Below are 21,018 nucleotides of genomic sequence, written 5' to 3'. Positions count from 1 at the left end.
TCAGGACTCTCTGATGTAGCATCCTTTCAAAATAAAAGTGAAATATTGCAGATGCTGGAGATCTGAAATAAAAACAAAGTGCTGGAGAAACTCAGCACATCACCTGTGGAGAAACAAACAAAGTTAACGTTTCAAATCTAATGACTCTACTTCAGAACCAAAGTTTGATTTCGAAGAAGAGTCATTCGACTCAATCATTAACTTTCCACCGATGCAGCCAGACCTGCTGAGTTTCTCTGCACTTTCTGCTTTAATTAGCATTCATTTCTGTTGGGGAATAATCTCCTCTACATTCACCTCTCAAGATTCTTTGATATCAATATTTACCTACATAAAACCATATGTCCATCTGACATCTAGTTGCTAACTTCCTAATATATACCTGTTTCCTTAACGTTTTAATGGCACCATCCTTGCCTTGACTGTTCACTTTCTACAATCATGCTATGGAGAGTCATTTTATTTCTCTAGACAAGTGTTCGTAATTTTCTTTCTGATTGCTTCATTTCTACTTTACCTATTGCTGATGTAACATTCCATTCACTACTTATTTCATTTAATTGCAAAAGTACCCTTTATATCTAAATAGACACAGTCTTTTCCCTGGGGTGGGGGAGTCCAGAACTAGAGGGCATAGGTTTAGGGTGAGAGGAGAAAGATATAAAAGAGACCTAAGGGGCAACCTTTTCACACAGGTACGTATATGGAATGAGCTGCCAGAGGAAGTGGTGGAGGCTGGTACAATTGCAACGTTTAAAAGGCATTTGGATGGATATATGAATAGGAAGGGTTTGGAGGGATATGGGTTGGGTGCTGGCAGGTGGGACGAGATTGGGTTGGGGTACCTGGTCGGCATGGGCGGGTTGGACCGAAGGGTCTGTTTCCATGCTGTACATCTCTATGACTCTACTCTTGATATGGAGTTTGCATGTCCCTTTCTAATCCTAGATCTTGACCCTAATTTGCATTTGATCACTGTTCCCCAGATATTCTCCAAATTCAGGTCACCTACTTATACCGACTCAATACTAAGATCAAGGTCAAGTAATATTTCCTTCCTCACTGAATAACAATACTTCCTGAGAAAGCAATTTCGAATTAACAAAATAATCTCCTCTTTTTGTCAACAGAAGTAGTAGCACTTATTCAACATACTTTTGAATTAAAATCTCCCCTAATTCCTTCTCTTGCTAATACACACCTTCCTGATCGAGGACAAACTTTTTTGACCAATCTTCTTTTCAATGTCAGTCTAAACAATTTCTGGCAACATCTGTGGACAGAACGCAGAAGGAACATTTGTGTTCCCTTCTTCGGAATTGATTGTAGCTGGGAAATGTTGGTTCAGATATTAAAGAAAGGGAAGGGGAAGGAGTAAATGATAGGTGGAGATGGAGTCCAGAGAGAGATATACAATTGGGCAGACAAAAGAATGGGTGAAGATCAGCCTGAGAGAATGAAGAGCTGCTAATGGGAACAATTAGTGGCTGACAATGGGCTTTGTTTGAAGTAGCAGCTCATGTGATGACAAGCACAGCAGGTCAGGCAACATCTGAGGAGCAGGAGAATCGCCGTTTTGGGCAAAAGTCCTTCATCAGGCATGAGGCTGTGAGCCAAGGGGGTGGTGAGATAAATGGGAGGGGGGAGGGGGGAGGGCCCAGGGGGAAGGTAGCTGAGAGTGTGATCCGCTCCACCCTCCTCTCCAACCAGGGTCTAGGAAGTGATTTACTCATCTCAGAAGTCACAGCTTTTGATTTGCTTTTCTAGCCACAGTATTTGTTTAACTAGTCCATTTAAGTTTGCAGGATACTGACACTGAGGAACTCAACAATGATGATGCTGATAAACATCAAAGGGAGATGGTCATTGTCTGTGTGTCGTGAGTATTACTTGCTACTTCCTGATAAAGGGCATATGCCTGAAACTGCTCCTCGGGTGCTGCCTGACCAGCTGTGTTTTTCCATAACCACATCTTTTGACTCTGATCTCCAGTCCTCACTTTCTCCTCCTTGTTACTTATCAGCTCCTGCTTGAATGTAGTCCAGATATGGTCCAACACTGGAGAGGTTACCTTTATTTCATTGGCTTTAATTTTACCTGGATTAAGTACTAAATTGCTGGAAATGTCACTCAATTCCAAATCAAGTAGATAAGTAACTATCTATTCACCTATAAAGTTTCACACTATCACTATGTTGCAGCACATTACTCTTTCTCTTCCTTGTAAAATCATCTTCTGCATGGTACTATCCCCTCCCACTCAAATTATGGAGTGCCACCTTATTCCGGCAACCCATTCAATGCTCAAATATTATCAACATTATATTGTTTTCCATGGATGGGCTCTTTGACATTAAGTAAATACACTCAGTGACACTTCCGGTAAGAGTGTTTAACTGAGAAGGCCTCTTACACCCAAGTAAAATTTCCAAAAATGTGTTCCAACTGTCCTGCTATTGTAAACTTGCGAAACTATACCTTACCCCCTACACAAAACCAAATACAACATTCTTAATCTAACTAATATTGTATGTGGGTCTGAAAGGGTTAATAGTGAGGTCAGAGGTAAGCACCACCCACTGTGCTGATCTCATATGAACTTGTGCATGAAAACAGCTTAAGTTCTCAAAAGAATGAGACTTAAAACAGGATCCTCCTCAGTCTCTGTAAAACTGCTCTCATACCAATATAACCTGTAATTATATGCTCACAGAAAATAAGCTATATGTTGTTAACTACAACTGACTCTTCTAGTTAGACCAGGTTGTCCTCTACCATTGTAAATGAAGCAAATCCTGTCATTTCCTACACCTATGGAGAGTGGTTGCAGTGACCTTTACCATGAGCAGTAGCTCATACAGTGTAGTGAGTTGGCATGCCCATAAAACAATTATGTGCATGACAATTTTAAGGTTCAGCATCCTTAAAGAGGAAGCTTAACCGTCAATTGAAATAATTTAAATCGAGTCATAGAAATACACAGCACAGAAACAGACCCTTTGGTCCAACCAAATATCCTAAATAAATCAAGTTCCATTTGCCAGCATTTGACCCATATCCTTCTCAACCATTCCTTTGCATATATTAATATCTTTTAAATATAATAACTGTACCAGCCTCCACCACTTCCTCTAGCAGTTCATTCCATACATGCACCATCCTCTGTGTGAAGAAGTTGTCCCTTAGTTCTCTTTTAAATCTTTCCTCTCTCATGTTAAACCTATGCCCTCTAATTTTGGACTCCCCTACCCTGGGGAAAAGACCTTGATATTTACCTTTTCCATGCTCAAAATGATTTTTTAAACCTCTATAAGGTCACTCCTCAGCTTCTGACATTCCAGAGAAAATAGCCCCAGTCTATTCAACCTCTCCCTATTGCTCAAACCCTCCTAACCAGCAACATCCTTGTAAACCTATTCTGAACCCTTTCAAGTTTCCCAACTTCCTTCCTATACCAGGGAGACCAGATTTGCAAACAATATTCCACAAGATGGCCTAACCAATCTCCTTTTCCAGCCAGAACATGACCTCCCAGTTCCTGTACTCAATGCATTGACCAAAAAGGCAAGTGTTACAAATGCCTTCTTTACACTGTCTACCTGTGACTCCACTTTCATGGAACTATGAATCTGCACTGCCAAGATTTCTTTGTTTGGCAACACTCCCCAGCCTTTACCATTAAGTGTATAAATCCTGCCCTGATTTGCTAATGTAACCTGCCTTCCACTTGTATATGGTAACACCATTCCATTCCCCTAATTAGAGCAGAAAATGCTAGACAAATTCAAATTGTCATTGTAATGGCCAATAGCATATTTCCTGGCACACCATTATCTGCCAAAAATCATTTGTACATCACAGTTCTGCCCATGTACTGACAGATGTTTATTGACAAAATGACCAAGAGAATAATTTTTCACCATGCATTTAGTTCTCCACTGACTTACCAACTATCTCACCATTTTTAATTTCAAACAACAGTCAGACAAGGAAGTACTTTTGAATTCACACTCTGTGAACTCTGGTGGGAAGAAAATTGTGCCTGTGAGAAACAAGCTGCTCTGCACCTATTTCATACTGCTGACAGTGATTAATTTCAACCTTATTCCATTACCATCTTTCAGCTTCACCAGTACCACCTGTACAATGCCATCTGTACCACCTTCACTGTCCCTGATGCACAACAGGAAATGTTTCAAAATTAGTGATTTTTCTGGAAGTCATATTCTGGAAGTTACAACAATGAAATTTACAAGGGAATTCATGAACTATTGAAAAGGTTATGAACAGTCACAGAAATTCAGTTCAATTTCAGTTATAACATACTTGTTGCCACAGGTTAATTTCACTGATGCAAAACATTACTAGAGGGGATTTGGACAATAACTTTTACCTGATATGATACTGAGCTAAGGGCCATAAGAGGATCCCATATCTGACGAACAATCAATACTTCATTAGTTGATCTCACCTGTTTGGATATTACAAGTGACCTCAGAACCCCTGAGTAAAGGAAGGAATAAAACAGATAGAGTTTCTGATCCTAACTATTCACTAATCCTGACTGAAAAGTACCTCTTATTGTCTACTTGGATGTTAGTGAGAATGACTTGGACTGTCGTTGTCATCACCCCTTGATTGAACAGCAAATGGGTTCTCACTATCAGGCTTAATGTGAACAAAAACCATGGAACGTCCATTCGTCTCACAGCCAAAACAGGTTGAATGTCAGCATGTAAATCCTTCCAGGATGCCTGGTGACAAGTCAAAAGAGCTAGAGAGTCTCCTAGTCAGTCATCCTGCAGAGGACACTGGCAATACATTGCAGAGCATGGAGTAATCCAATGCAACTTCACGACCTGAGTCTTGAAAAGGAGAATGGGAGAAAAATCAGGCAGACAGATATGAATACTAGTCACTTTAGCATGGTACAAAAGGCTGGCTCCAAGGAATGTGTCCGCAACTTTATCAAAAGCAAAAAGGAGAAAATCTCAAAGAAAGTAAAAGGTATGCAGTAAGTGTGATGAGAAAAATTATTACTCCAATTGGCGTTTAACTAGACATTGAGCATCTAATTCTACAAAGTCATGAGTCTGAGCACCACATGATGCCTGGTTTGGGAGTGCAATCAATATAAGTCCTAGTTTAGATTGCCCTAAAGCTTCCTCCAGTCCAAAAGTGACTATAGGCTTTATACATAGCAAAAATCGTCGAACACACAGAAAAAGTATGATAAAATAATGTATTTAATAAATGTAGACATGTTATCTTCAATGGACATTGATGTTAAAAGGGTTAAAGAGTAAACAAGTGCATAGCAAATGCCCACACAAAAATGCATGACTCTTTGCCTCTGCAAACTAATTATGCTCTTTGAATATGACAGCCTGTATCAGCTTGAATTGAGGCAAGCACAAAAGTTTACACCATCACTGTACAACGATGGCTTTCTATAAGTCTCCCTCAGGAATCCATGCACAAAATATGTCATGGAGTGTGACATGCTATAGAGTGGGTGATTGACATGATTTCCATCTGAGAGAGACGGGGCATAAACAATGCTTGTTTCACAGGATGACCTGGTGGCTTCTGTGCTTAACAAACAAAAACTTGAACTGTTGTTCTTTCTCAGAAAAAATTTCTTTTTCCATAACTATTTAGATCAATTTTCTGAGGTTGTATCTGTTCTGACATAATGACAAGTCTGAGCAACTTTAACAAGAGACCAGCAAATGCACCGATAAAACTCTACGGTAGGTGCAGAGACAGACCAAAGCTCAGGAATATGTTAATTCGCCATATTTTAAATAAATAGAATAAAACAGACATCCTACCTGGCAGTGCCAGCAAAAAGCAGAAAATGTTGAAGAATTGCAGTGTAGTGAAACCTCTTGAGAATACTTCCCTTCCTGCCTTCATTTTGGGACTAACACTGGCTCCTGGCTGATGATGATTCGCATGATTTGTTTAATCAGGGCACGTCCTCAGTACCACTAGGAGTTTTCGACAGACCTCAGCTTTGCCAAGCCCCTGAATAGAAGAGCAGTGTTCTCTAATTTATTACCAAGCCATCAGTACTAAGAACTCATGCCAACTCCAAAATGAAAGGACGGAGGAACATAAAGCTGGAGATCTTGTCCTTACAGTTTACAAAAAAAAAGAAACCTCTTGAGAAAACTTGGGAACTGATTTTTAAACTCAAAATCATTTCTGGGCACTGCTGGTGTCAGTTCCTATGAATTATCTGACATGGATATTAACTCTTCATACTCTCAACTTCCAATTCTTGAGTTTCCGCAAGGTAACAGCTTTCCTTTTTAAAACTAAATACCACACAGAACATTAGTTTTCCACCCTTGCAATTTTAATCTGCCACATTGCAACTTGTCTTGATGCTGGAGGATAAAGCCAGTCCCTCCCACTGACCGCTCTGTGACCACTGCCAACATGTCTGCGACATTCCCACATCAGAATCGGATGATTTTTCTTGTAGGTCACACTCCTCCCCACGAAAATTTCTTGTGAGTCTTTTTGCCTTTCGCCCCGTCTGTCAAAGACAAACTAAAAAGGGGGAAGAGGAAATGTGAAATTGTTCTGGCCTATCACTTAAAATAAAAACTGTAATCATTCTGCCAGCTTGCGATCAATGCTGCTCATTTGCCTATAAGGGCCACTTTAGCAACTGATTGTCAACTTATATGTGACAATTTGACTGATACATCATAATTCCATGATGGTCTCATACATCCTGCCAATTTCACTTCTGGTCATATACCATATCTGCAAATCATAAACACCTGTTAATTAACTACTCACCTGAGACCAGGACATGCTTTCTCTTTACCATTACATGTTTTTAGGTTCCCCATTTTCCCCCCAGAATCCTACCTCCTCTTTTATAAGTGATCTAAGCGCTAGCCTATCCCTCTTCCTCACATAAGCTTGTTCTGCAAATGTTGACGGAGGTGGGTTCCATAGCTTGGTTGATGGATTTTTGAGAACAGCTTTGCTCGGATTTTGTGCTCAATAGAGAAGAGGAGACAGTCACCTCTGACAGCATGGAGGATTGCTCAACTTGTCTGTCACTCCAGTGCTATATTGTACCTATATAATCCCATTTCCTACAGCTTGGCTGATGAAAGGTTGCTGACTTTTAATCAATAAGATGGCAGAAAGTCTGAAGACAACCCTGGGCAGCTCATAACCTAGGAAGTCCAGCTTTGCACACTGTACTATCACCATCATGAGGAGGCAATGGCCTCTTGGAATTATTGCTGGACTGTTAATCCAACGAGCCAGTTAATGTTTTGGGGACCCGGGTTTGAATCCTGCCGCAGTAGATGGTGGAGTTTGAATTCAATAAAAATCCAGAATTGAGAGTCTAATGATGATCTTGAAATGATTGTTGGAAAAACCCATTTGGTTCACTACTGTCCTTTCGGAAGGAAGTTACTGTTGTTATCTGATCTAGCCTACATGTGATTCCAGACTCACAGCAATGTAGTTGCATCCCTCTGGGCAATTAGGGATGGGAAATAAATGTTGGCCTGGCCAATAATGCCCTTGTCCCATGCATGAATAAAAAAAAAGGATGAAATCAGTCTGGGTCACTTGGCTGCCAGAACAGGGCACTGATGGAATGGCAGACATGGGAGAAGGAATTTTATATTCTTCCTAAAGATATTTGGCTCCTACTCCATAGGATCACTGTCACCTTGTTTGGTAGCACCTTAGCAATCTTAGTTGTCTCTTTATCATTCTCTTCTTGGTGTTCCTCCATTGGCTCACCAGGTTGCATCTTTTGGGGATTCGAAAGGAAAAAAATGGCACAAGCATTTGGTTATTAAGTTTAGGGCCAGAATTAAGAGATGTATGTCACAGCATATGTGGCGTGTAGGATGGAAGGGGCTGTGGAATGAGAAGTATGAGCATTGGGAAGAATAAGAACAAGCATTGAGGCCAAAATACCATCGATTTCAACTGATTCAACATGCCCCAGTCTCAGAAATGACCGTACAAAATGGACCACCACCATCTTCCCCAATGGAATTTACAGCATGTTCTTGGTTGGCTTCTGCTGCTTCTGGATGTGCCAATCTTGCAACAGAGTGAGGAAAGGGTGTCACTGAGCATTGTACAATACGGATAATCATGGCGGACTTGTTGGCAGTAAATGCAAGCTATGAGATGTAGGTGTGAAACTTTTATCTGTTCTCTGTGTCTTAGAGTTTTGTCATATATGAACGTTAGATGTGAGTCTTTTTTTAAAATTCACTCATGGGACATGGGCATTGCTGGTTGGACCAGCATTTATTGTCTATCCCTAGTGTGAGACTGTCTTATTTACAGAAGTTGGTAGTAAATGGGTGTGGGGTGAATTGACCAGTGGCTCAGGATAGATGGGAGGTACAATCACTGATATTGATCACTTGAGTATGAGGTTGTTGACCAACTTCCTGTATTGCATCTAGCCGCTCAATCTAGATTCCTAGCATTGATCTCCATGACCATTTGCTCCTAATCCCTTTAAGCCATGTGTCTGGAGAGCCTCCTCCCACATGCCCTTGCAATCTCCTGCATCAAGACCTCCAGTGTGGCGTCTTGGAGCCTCTTTTATTCAATGTCGTGTCCTTCCTTCTTGATTATGCCACAGTCATTTCCTGCATGAATCCCAACAGCAATGCATATCACTTTTAAAAGATGCAATCAGTGATGAATCCCATCTCTATCATTAAGAATTAGAATCCCTACAGTGTAGAAACAGGCCATTTGGCCCTCTGAAGAGTAACCCACCCAGACTCATTCCCCTACCCTATTACTCTACATTTACCCCGATTAATGCACCTAACCTACACATCCCTGAGCACTATGGGCAATTTAGCATGGGCAATTCACCAAACCTGCACGTCTTTGGACTGTGAAGGAAACTGGAGCACCCGGAGGAAACCCATGCAGACATGGGGAGAATGTGCAAATCCCACACAGTCACCAGAGGGTGGAATTGAACCTGGGTCCCTGGCAGGAGTGCTAACCACTGAGCTATCATGCTGTCTGAGCATCTCTTCTATGATCATTGTTAATTATCTTTGTTAAATTAGGCAGGGGACTAATTCAGAGTAACATCAACAGCATGCATTCAAATCCTGTTCTGACTGAAGAATTTTGGACGTGGTCTTAATGCTATCCCAGATAGTGAAAGGCAATGTCAAACCACCTCTGATATCCAGGCTTGGGCCAATAAGTGGTAAGTAACATGTGTGCTACACAAGTGCTTGGCAAAAAACATTTCCAACAAGAAAGATTCTAACCATAGCCCCTTGACATTCCAATACCATCACCACATTCCCCACAATTAATATCCCAGATGGTTACCATTGACATTCCTCTGTCACTAAGGTGTAAAAGACCTATGCCATGATAATTGAGTAGGAGAAAGTGAGGACCGCAGATTGTGGAGATCAGAGTCGAGAGTGTGGTATTGGATAAGCTTCATCAGGGCTTATGCCCGAAACATTGATTCTCCTGCTCCTCGGATGCTGCCTGACCTACTGTGATTTTCCAGCACCACAATCCCGACCATGCTAATTTACTCATGCAACACAACCATGCAACTTATACTCCCACTCCTCCCAGATGGGATCTGTGCATAAATATCAATGGTCTTTGCAAATCTGTGCCTGAAGCACATCTAAGGTGATGGTTGCTCCTCCATTTTATTCTACTTTAGAAGGTAATACAAAACTGGTTGATGCAAATCGAGATGACATGAGATTGTTTTAAAAAATCCACAAAATTATGGTGTATGTTCTGGTGCATGTACTGACTCCCTCAGTAACTGCAATTAAATTGGAGGAAATCTGCTGACTGCTTCGCTGCCTTGCACAGATGACTTTGCTTGTTGTCTCTCTCTAGCTCTGGACCTACAGACCACGGCCTCCGGGTGTGTTGAGCACAGGTACATGGTCAATCTCCTTGGCCTGAGCAAATGGAAGCGTTTGGGACCCTGGCAGAAGGATGTTGGTACGATACATCACCATCTGTCAGTCACCCCACCTTCATTTTGGTGTACAATGGACTTCCTCACTAATTTAGAGGACGGTGCTCCCAGAGATATGTCAAAGTCCCTCAGCCTCCTCTCATCTTGCCAGTGATTGAAAGTATTCACAGCTGGAAAGCTGGTTTAAAGTCCCGAGATACTGAATGTTTTGCTGTGCCTGGCTTTCCACTTCCCTGTCCATGGAAGCAGCCATGCTGGAACAATAACATCAGAGCTGAACTCAGTAGCTCATCATCTGTTATAGGCCCTGCACAGGCCTAAACTCCAGCTGTCCTCAGAGACCTCAGTTGTTTCTTCTTCCTCTAACTGTGAGCCTCTGTCAGTGCTGTGTTCACCAGAAAGTGACACTAAGCACTCTCTTGAGGTGACTGTCTCAGTGCTGGCTATTTAGGCAACTCTGTCAGACTCCACTTCTTCCACACGTGGGGAGACATCTGACTGAACTTCTCCTCCCAGGTTGTGCAGGGTGCAGCAACCAATCACTACTCTAGTGACCCTGTCCAACAACTACTGAAATGTTCCTCTTGCAAGGTCTAGGCAATGAAGGTGACTCCAGAAGACCAATTGTCAGTTTAATGATGGTGCTAGTGGAAGCATGCAGCATTGTAATACTCTTTGCTGTCACTTCAAGGGTTTTGCACTGTGGTCATTAGCCATGAGTAATCCCTGGAAGTGTTGGGTGGGGATGCATACAAGAAACCTGTGGGTTATATAGAATGTAGGGCCTTGAAGGAGTCACCTCCTTTGACTCTTGATCCTATGACTATCTCCCTGGATATTCCTGCTCTTCTCCTTTATCTTAGTCCAGTTGAGCCCTCCATTCCCAGTTTCAACCATTTACCCACCTCCATCATTCAGTACAATTACTCTTTCTCCTTCCCTTGCACACCAACTAACTCCATTGTATTCCCTGCCCTCAATAGCCAGCTCTCACCATCCATTGTCCTCATTCCCACAACGACTGTTATTCTCCCTTCTATCTTCAGTATAGAAGGCGCACATGCGCTTATGGTCACAAATGGGTTAGATAGGGAGGGAGTAAAATCCTTTCTTGTTCAGGAATCTGGCTGGATGATGCCATGGAGTTCTGAGCACCATGTGTGAGCAGTCGATGACTCCTTTGACTTGAGGGAATTCACCTGCGAGATGCCATAAAAGTTGAGGTTTGAAAGGAACTGGTTGTGAGGAAATTCAATGCTGCTGACATCCTCAGGTCCACAGACATAGTACAGCCTCCTAAACCCACTGACTGTCTGCAGAAAGTGGCAGATGATTTAAACTGTCTCTGGGAAAGGTGATATCTGTGCCACACAAACTGCCAGACCTTCATGGACATCTTTCGCCAAGATCAATGGCAAGTTTTGCCACTAACCACTAAAGCTGGATCCACAACGTTTTTGCAACTGTGTAGCAGAACTCAAATGTCACCCATCTTTATTTCCTGTCTTTGCCACAAAAACTAATTACAAATGCACAGCAACTGACAATTGTTCTTGTTGAGGCTTAACCCATTGAATATAACAAGCCTCCAACAAAATAAGGGACAGAATCTAATCCTAGAAGAGGTTTGTTGTAACAAGGATTCACTGTGTTGTTTTGTATGTTATGTAAAGTTGAATGGTGCAGAGCACAAAAGCAGTGGAACTGAAGCTTATTGAGGTCAAGAGCTCAGGGCACCAAAACACTACCTGACAAACTGAAAGACTGAACTGTTGCCTGAAGATCTTTTACTGAAATGAAAGGCTTTAATATTAAAATACTCTTTTAGCCAAGGCATATGCTTCCACCAATATTTTAGAAATTAATTGGATTACTGCAATAAACTAATTTGGTGTATTGTTTTGTTAATTCAATCTTTTTAAAGTTCTGACAACCTCACAAATTACATCAAAATTAACAGTTGGGAGACAGTTTCGTGTGTTTGGAAGGGAGCTAAGATTGGTGTTTGTGGATGAAGCAGGACACAAAGAAATAAAGAACACACTGAGTTGCCATAGTGATGCAGTAAATTCTTGCTGATAATTTCTGTGAGTGGTGGATGCAATTTAAAGAAGGGAAAAGTGAGCTGGGAAGAATGTTCTATGACAAAAAAAAGACTTCACAATTCATGGTAAATAATCTAGCTCTATAAACCTGGAGATATTACTGAATTACAACTAAGTAGGGCTATGCAACTTCCAATCTTTAGAACCCAATTAATGTTAACAGACCATTGGGAGCACTTTGCTGGCACACAATCATTATTTTCGAAACTTATACTTTTTTTTTGCTCAGCATTATGCTCAAACATCTGCCACTGCTCATCCACTGACTTTCCTTTTAATCTATTTTCCTAAGCCAATTTCGACAATTCTTTCTTCAAACTTCCCAGATATCTCCTCTGATAGTGATGCAAATACCTCACTGGCTCTACTTACCAACTTTGTTTGAATCAACAATAACATATGGTCACCGTCCATTTCAATTGTTTAGGTACTTTCTCAAATGAAATGAAAAAAGCTTCTACATTCTTCTTGTCAAACTCAAGCAATGCTTGGACATATTTAAGTAGATCCCCACTAGACCTTTGGGATTTCTCTCCATCTCTGTCCTTAACATTGCTCGTTTACCTTCGCCAGTTTAAGTCGACTTAGAATTTTCAGTTTCAACCTCCAAAGTTCAAACTCTCACTCCTTCTCCCTTTCTACTGTTAGAGCCATCCTTCCTTTTCTTTTTTCCTCTGCTTTTAATGGTAATTCAAACTGTTTCATTTCGTTTTCGCTTTTTGATCTTTCTTTTTTTTTATTCTGCCAGAGCTAGTCTTTCTTTTTCTCTTGCCAATGGCTCCAACTCAAGCGGCTTCGGTTGCAAATGAATTTTAGCAATCTCCGATGATTCTGATTGCATTCCTGGTGGCTGTGAATGCAGAGCCATTGCTGCAATTATTTCCCCTCTCCTCACAGATACAGGCAATTCCAACTCCAACTTATTTGCCAAGTGTGAAAGCTTTGCCTTGCTCACTTGCTGTAAAAAAAAATGAAAAGTGACTTCTTCCCATCCCCAGGAAAGTCTTAGTGACTGAAACAGCCATTAATATGCAAGGCACATCCTGTTTAAAACAACCAATGCAGCATCCAAAATAAAAAAAATCAACACTCACCACTTTGAGTCCAATAATCGTAAACCCAACCTGGAATCAGAGATTTTGATCTTGACAAGAGCCACCTGTTTGTTATGGAACAGATAAATCCCTTGAAAATATAGTGAGAAGATAGTCTAGACCCTAACTTTCTCTTATTTTACAGGTAAGTGGAAGGTATTGCATTTCAATTGCAATTTGACTGGTCAAACTATTGACTTTTAAGCAAAACACTTTATTTGTTATACTACAGTTAAAATACAGACAAAATAAAAAAAGGATGCATGAGCTTGATTTGGACTTCAGTTAACAGCTTGCATTCATGTCGCTCATCTGACAACTTGGAAGACACGTATGCAGCTTGTTATTTTTGCAATCTTTTACCTTTTGTGATTGTACATATTAATTCATCTAGTGATCCTAATTTAATATAACCTGCCATGCATGAAAAAGCAGTCATCATTGAGACAGCGCACTGTCTTCACCTGGTGGTGACAATAGGGAGCTCTTAGAATATGGCATTCAAGCATCATGGAGTTCACATGATAGCTACTAGGCTGACAGGAATCCTGAGGAATCTCCTTCAGACACCTCCACCATCTTTAAGCCTTCAATGTTCCAAAATACATGTTAGGTTTCCTTGAAATTCTTGACCATCCCTTCGGACTGCTTCAAATCTGAGAGAGGCGGTGCTTTGTGCAGCTGCTCTTGGCAGATGGTGCTGGGAGAACTGTAAATATGTAAACTGCCCATTGTACATCTCTGAACTTTGAATACCAGTGTGGTCCCTTGAAATTCTTACGTATTGAATGAAATGATCCCTCCAAAAATTTGTATTTACTTAAATTCCACCAGTTATAGAGTCATAGAGATGTACAGCACAGAAACAGACCCTTCGGTCCAACTCGTCCATGCCGACCAGATATCCCAAACCAATCTAGTCCCACCTGCCACCCATCTGGCCCATATCTCTCCAAACTCTTCCTATTCATATACCCATCAGGATGCCTTTTAAATGTTGCAATTGTACCAGCCTCCACCACTTCCTCTGGCAGCCCATTCCATACATGTACCACACTCTGCATGAAAATGTTGCCCCTTAGGTCTCTTTTATATCTGTCACCTCTCACCCGAACCCTATGCCCTCTAGTTCTGGACTCCCCCACCCCAGGGAAAAGACTTTGTCTATTTATCCTATACATGCCCCTCATGATTTTATAAACCTCAACAAGGTCACCCTTCAGCCTCCGACACTCCAGAGAAAACAGCCCTAGCCTATTCAACCTCTCTCTAACTCAAATCCTCCAACCCTGGTAACATCCTTGTAAATCTTTTCTGATCCCTTTCAAATTTCACAACATCCTTCCGATAGGAAAGAGACCGGAATTGCACATAATATTCCAAAAGTGGCCTAACTAAGTCCTGTATAGCCACAACATAACTTTTCAACTACTGCATTCAATACTCTGACCAATAAAGGAAAGCATACCAAACACCTTCTTCACTATCCTATCTACCTGCGACTCCACTTTCAAGGAGCCATGAACCTGCACTCCAAGGTCTCTTTGTTCAGCAACACTCCCTAGGACCTTACTGTTAAGTGTATAAGTCCTGCTAAGATTTGCTTTCCCAAAACACAGCACTTCACCTTTATCTAAATTAAATGCCATCTGCCACTTCTCAGCCCATTGGCCCATCTGATCAAGATCCCATTGTTATCTGAGGTAACGTTCTTTGCTGTCCACTACACCTCCAATTTTGGTGTCATCAGCAAACTTACTAACTTTTCCTCTTGTGCTCACATCCAACTCATTTATATAAATGATGAAAAGTAGTGGACCTTGTCATGGTGGGATTTGAACCCATGACAACAGAGCATTAGCCTGGACTGTTGTACTGCAAATTTGGGAACTTTATCACTCTGCCACTATCTCCTCTTATTATTGGGGAACATATAGCTGCTTACCTTTGTATTAGGTGCACCTAGGATGTGATCTAATATTTGTAATGGTATCTATAAGGGTTGACGACAGTTTATCTATAAACAGGGTTGATCTGGTGAATGATTTGGCTGGAAAGAAAGTAGTAGGTTCTCCAATAGTTATGGAAAAGCCAAATAAGGTCAATCAGACAGAGCAGTTACAAGAAAAGATTCCAAAGATTTTCTTCTTGTGCAGCGACCTGAATAACGGCAAGACAAATCCATGATCAGAGACTAAATTAGTACAACAAACAGATATTTGCTAGCTTTCTTTGGAGTTTTGGATAATCCAAAGAGAAGAGGGAGTGGCATTTTTGATTAGAGCAAACATTACAGTTGTAATTAGAGATGATATTCCTGGGGGCTTGTCCAGTGAGGCTATACAGATGGAACTCAGAAATACGAAGGGGATGATCACTTTGATGGCATTGTACTGTCAGCTCCACCCAACAGACAGCGGAAAATTGAGCAAATAAGTAGAAAGACCTCAGATGTGTAAGAATAATAAGGTTGCAATGGTAGGGGATTTTAACTTTCCAAAAATAGACTGGGACTGCTGTAGTGTTAAGTGCTTGAATGGGGAGGAATTTGTTAAATAAGTTCAAGAAAATTTTCTTTATCAATACGTATACGTACCGACTAGTGAAGGAGCAAAACTTGACCTTCTCTTGGAAAATAAGGCAAGGCAAGTGACTGAAGCATTAGCTGGGGAGCACTTTAGTTATAATGAACATAATTCTAATAGTTTTTAAATAGTTATGGAAAAGAATAGGCCTTTTCATAAAAGTTAAAGTTCTAAATTAGCGTAAGGCTAATTTTGACGGTTATGAGACAGGATCTTTCAATAGCTGACTTGGGTAGACTGTTGTTAAAGGAACAACTGCCAGGTGGAAGGCTTTCAAATGTGAGATAACTAAAGTTCAGAGACAGTATGTTCCTGTTAGAGTGAAGGGTAAGACTGCTACGAGTAGAGATATTGAAGCTCTGGTCAAGAATAAGAAGCAGCCATATGTCAAGTATAGACAATTTTGGTCAATTGAATCTCTTGTAGAGTATAAGGGGAGTGTAGGCATTCTCAAGAGGGAAATCAGGAGGGCTAAAAGGGAATATGAAATAGCCTTGGCAGATAAGGTGAACGATAATCCAAAGAGATTCTACAAGTACATTAAGGGCAAAAGGGCAACTCGGGAGAGAATAGGGCCCCTTAAAACCAACAAGGTAATCTATGCATAGAACCACAGGAGATGGCAGAGGTAGTAAATTAATATTTTGCATCAGTATTTACTGGGAAGAAAGCCATAGAAAATAGGGAACATGGGGAAATAAATATTGATACCTAAAAAAGCATAAAGCTAGCTAAATCTCTGGGAACTGATCAAATGTATCTCAAAACATTGTGCGAAGCCAGGGAAGAAATTGAGGGGCCCCTAGCAGAGATATTTGTATCATCTACAGCCATGGATGAGGTGCTGGAAGACTGGAGGGTGGCTAATCATAGAATCCCTGCAGCAGACCATTCAGCCCATTGAGTTCACACTGACTCTCTGAAGAGCATCCACCCAGACCTAATCCCCTCCCTATACATTTCCCATGGCTAATGCACCTAGCCTACACATCCCTAGACTCTATGGGCAAGTTAATATGGCCAATTCACCTAGCTTGCACATCTTTGGATTGTGGGAGGGAACCAGAGCATCCAGAAGAAATACACACAGAGGGAGAATGTGCAAACTCCACACAGACACTCACCTGAGGTTTGAATCAAACCCAGGTCCCTGGTGCTGTGAGGCAGCAGTGCTAACCACTGAGCCATTATGCCACTAATGTTGTGTCTTTTGGTGGGTAAGTTGTTGGAGAGGATACTGAGAGACAGTACTTATATATATATATTTATAGAGACAAGGACTAATTAGGAATAGACAGCATGCTGGGCTTTGAAAATAGGGCCAGGTAAATGTAAGCCAGAAGGAATCCTAATCCTGTCCTTACCCACTGCTGTATTAATTCAACATTAAGGACTACTGTATTACATAATAATTAAGAAATAATTTGTTTCACACATCCTATATATATATATATACATTAATGGCACTTGCAGCATTTTTACTTTGCTTAGTTTTCGGCGCGCTCAGTCCAAACCCCACTGAACGAATAAGGAATATTCTTTATCTCAAAGGTTTGGTTTCAAAGGTATTTTCCTTAATGCTTTGTGAAGGCTTTACAAGAAAAAATGCTCAATGTTTCCACTGCGTGGAAGGTCACCCCGTGGAACAAGTTGGCATTCTGTTCATGAACGCACAGGGTGATGTTTTTCATCTGACCTCTAGTTTGGTTTCTGTAATGTAAAAAGAACAGAATGTGTAGTGTTCTTCAAAACCAAAGACCCAGTATCCCATCTGTGTGCCCCAGTTTGCAGTGCACTCCATTAATACGCTTCCTTTACAATGTCATCTCATATTTAAAAATATTTTCCAACAGCAGGTTATAGTGTGGAGGGCAATGTTATTCCAAGGGGGAGCTGGAGTAAAAAGAACAGCGGCAGTTTTACAGAAAAATAGGAAGTTAAAGAAAATGAACTGAATATTGGAAATTTAAAATTAACCTCCAAATGTAGCAAAATGAAAACCTTCTGCATCTATACAGAGAGAAAGCAAAGCTTGTCTTTTAAACTCAACTTCAAAGCAACATCCTTTGTTCAGATCTGAGACAGCTCTCATTTTGTGATGTTACTACAATTTCATGTTGATAGTCCCATGATAGTACTTGCATCTTGAGGTGATTATCGATGTGTAGAATAAATTTTAAACATTAATTTACCTTGAATAAGTTATTTTGATCACAATCAGGTGTTTTTGTAAGATATTTTTAACAACCATCGCAAAATTTTTGGTAACTGCCATAAGGCAGTGCTGGATTGGATAATTCTTTACTTCATTCATGGATGTTGAAATGCTAACTTGACGAACATTTATTACCCATCCTTAATTGTCCTTAACAAGGTGAGCTTGAAACACTGCAGTCCCTGATATATCCAAAGTGTGATTACAAAGAAAATCCTAGCATCTTGATAGTGAAGGAATGTTCTAAGTCAGATAGTGTGGTTTTTGGAGGGGAACTCGTAGATTGTGGTGTTGCCATGCATTTGCAGCCCTTGCCATGCTTCATGGTAGAGATCATGGATTTGGAAGATGCTGCCTAATGAGCCTTGAGGAGTCACTGCAGTGCATCTTGTAGATGGTATACACTGCTGCCACTGTAGGTATCAGAAGGAATGCCAATCACATGGGTGCTTTATTCTGGATGGCATTGAGCTTCTTCAGTGTTTTTAAGACTTGCTTCCATCCAGACAAATGAAGTCTATGCCTTACAGCCCTGCATTCTGCCTTATAGATGGTAGACATGCTTTATGGAATCAAGAAATAGCTATTTACTGCAGAATTTCCAGCCATGCTCCTGTAGCGATGCTATTTATAAGACTAGTCAACTCAGTTTCTGGTCAATGGCAATCCTCAGATATTCATTGTGTGGGAATTCAGCAAATGTAATGCCAGTGTAATTGCTTTGACCTTCTATTTGGAAGTGATCATGAGTTTGGAAGGTGCTATTTCAGGATCTTTGGTAAATTTCTGCAGTGCATCCTGTAGATAGTACACACTGTTGCTACTGAGTCAGTGGTGGAGGGAGTGGATGTGGTGCCAATCAAGCCATTTTCTTTGTCCTGGATGGTGTCAATCTTTTTGAGTGCTTTTTGGAGATGCTCTCATCCATGCAAGTGGAGAGGATTCTATCACATTCCTGACTTGTGCCTTGTAGACAGCAGACATGCTTTGGGGAGTCAGGAGTTGAATTAATCACTGTAGTATTCCTAGCTGGTTATCTGCTCATGTCACCACTGCATTTCTATAGCGAGTCCAGTTGAGTTTCTGATCAATGATAACATCCAGGATGTTGAAACAACTGGTTCCACCTCCAGATACTTGGCTTTGGAATCCTTGGTGATTTAGATAGGGGAAGGCCATGTAATCAATTGTTTGCAGCACTGATCAGCCATTCAGGGGACAACTGTTATCTCTGCACCTTTGTCTTTCCTTGTCAGAGACTGCACAGCAAGTACTTCATTCAGAAGACCCACCAGGTCACCATCCACTAAATGAAGAGCCACTTTATGGAAGCAGCATCCTGAAAATCAATTTTGTGTGAGAAGAACATTATTTAAAACAGTTGAGACTCTTCATGGACAAGTTAACTGAAAGAATTAAAAATCTTTGCGAGAGGACTGTGCATTGCACAACTTACACTGCACTCTCTAACTTCACTCTGAAGAAAATTTCCTCACACATCCAATAATACTTTGCTACACCACTAATCAGTTTGGGACTCAATTGGTAACGTTCCAATTATCTGCAAAACCCATTGGCCTTTATACAGTTTATAAACATTTTACATTCATGTATGCACTGATGGGATATGCATAAATTTTAATTTATTGTAATATGAATAAAATAGATGCTTGATTGAGCCTATTTTGGGATCGAACTCCTAAATTATTGGCTAGAAAAAAATTAAATCTTGGTGTCAGATCAGAGAAGTGAACACTGTTATGCAGAAGCAATGTAAAAGCACTAGCATTTGGCCAAACCCAACAAGCTCTCTAATTTGGATAGTGATAATCATTGATTCATTCATTTAAAATAAAGATGGATAAAGAATATAACAGGGATATAAACAAAGAAAAAACATTCTGGAAAACAATGCCTGCAGACATATGAACCTCTACTTCCAATGGCAGTTTTGCAGGGTAGTTTGCAAGTGTCTGACATATTTATCTTCCATTCTGGGGTACAAGATAATAATCTAACCTAGTTGACCAATTTATTGAGGCATTAAAATTTAAAAGCATTCAGTATGTACCAATGGTTCAAGTAGCTCTCCATGTTTTCATACACTTCAAGAAATTTTTGAAAAGTTTTTCATTTTTGCTGCAACCATGTAGGCCTTCATGAAGATGTCTGAACCTACTTACCTAAAGAATCTGAAGAGTTTTCACTGATGGATGGACCATGAATTCAAATTAATAGGATATTTGCTGAATCCATAGCAAACACTCAGCAGTGTAAGAAATGGTGGAGGTGTGTGTTAACTGGCTGCAACCATTCAGCACAACAGTCATATCTGTGGATATAAAGGTTTTGAGTCAAGGGCCTTGCATCATGGTTGCTGCAATAGAGTATGCTCAATGTTCTGTGTTCAATGGACTGCTGGTACTCACCACCCAGTCTCAAATATATAGAAAGATAGAAACTTTATAGCACTATGGAAGGTCATTAAGCTATTTGTCTAAATGCCAACTGAAAAAATAGTTCTCCTAACCAGCTCTTCGGCTGTAGTCCTATGCGGGGTGGGGCGAGGTGGGATAACCACATGCAGGCCAGCAGGGACCAAAAAAATCTTTGTAGTTACCACTCTGAAGGAGTTTGATTTCCTTTACCAAGATGGCCACCGCAGAGTCGGGAATGCTGCCGCTCTATTGGTTAAGTCGATGACGGAATAGGTCCCACGAGAGTCGGCAGATCTCACGAGAGTTGGATGAACGGCGGTTGGTGTGGATCGCGGACAATGCCCCGCACAGTGGAGTGCGGCCGGTCCACAGGAGGTAGGGCAATGCAGCACCCCCGCTACCGGCCGCCGGTCCGGGTCTTGGCCGAGAGGAACCAGGCTGTGGTACCAGTGGGAGCCTGGGTGGAGTGTGCCCGGGACTGGCCCGATGACCAGAATCCGGCTTTTGTAAGTATCTCACAGCCTGGGGGCAGGGGCACTGTAAACATACACTAGCGTGGGGGGGATGTATACATGGAGAGGAGA

The 21,018-nt window shown here is 41.1% G+C and overlaps 2 protein-coding genes across 4 annotated transcripts in view; one reads left to right on the top strand and one right to left on the bottom strand.

Annotated features, from left to right (window-relative positions):
* hepacamb (hepatic and glial cell adhesion molecule b) overlaps positions 1 to 6,341 on the bottom strand; it is an 85,421-nt gene extending 79,080 nt beyond the window's left edge. The window contains exon 1 of one of the 2 annotated variants that reach the window (XM_043676867.1): positions 5,835 to 6,341. In XM_043676867.1, the coding sequence (XP_043532802.1) occupies positions 5,835 to 5,919 (85 nt within the window). In that variant the 5' untranslated portion in view covers positions 5,920 to 6,341. The remainder of the gene's footprint in view (positions 1 to 5,834) is intronic. The other variant, XM_043676868.1, reaches the window with a different exon arrangement.
* A 14,362-nt stretch (positions 6,342 to 20,703) lies between these two features.
* Positions 20,704 to 21,018, top strand: part of ccdc15 (coiled-coil domain containing 15) — a 32,014-nt gene continuing 31,699 nt past the window's right edge. The window contains exon 1 of one of the 2 annotated variants that reach the window (XM_043676862.1): positions 20,704 to 20,940. In XM_043676862.1, coding sequence (XP_043532797.1) covers positions 20,743 to 20,940 — 198 coding nt within the window. In that variant the 5' untranslated portion in view covers positions 20,704 to 20,742. The remainder of the gene's footprint in view (positions 20,941 to 21,018) is intronic. The other variant, XM_043676861.1, reaches the window with a different exon arrangement.

Source organism: Chiloscyllium plagiosum, chromosome 35 (genome assembly GCF_004010195.1).
Source record: "Chiloscyllium plagiosum isolate BGI_BamShark_2017 chromosome 35, ASM401019v2, whole genome shotgun sequence".
Lineage (NCBI taxonomy): Eukaryota > Metazoa > Chordata > Chondrichthyes > Orectolobiformes > Hemiscylliidae > Chiloscyllium > Chiloscyllium plagiosum.
The sequence above is the reverse complement of the archived record's forward strand: the minus strand, read 5'-3'. Positions and strand labels throughout refer to the sequence as shown.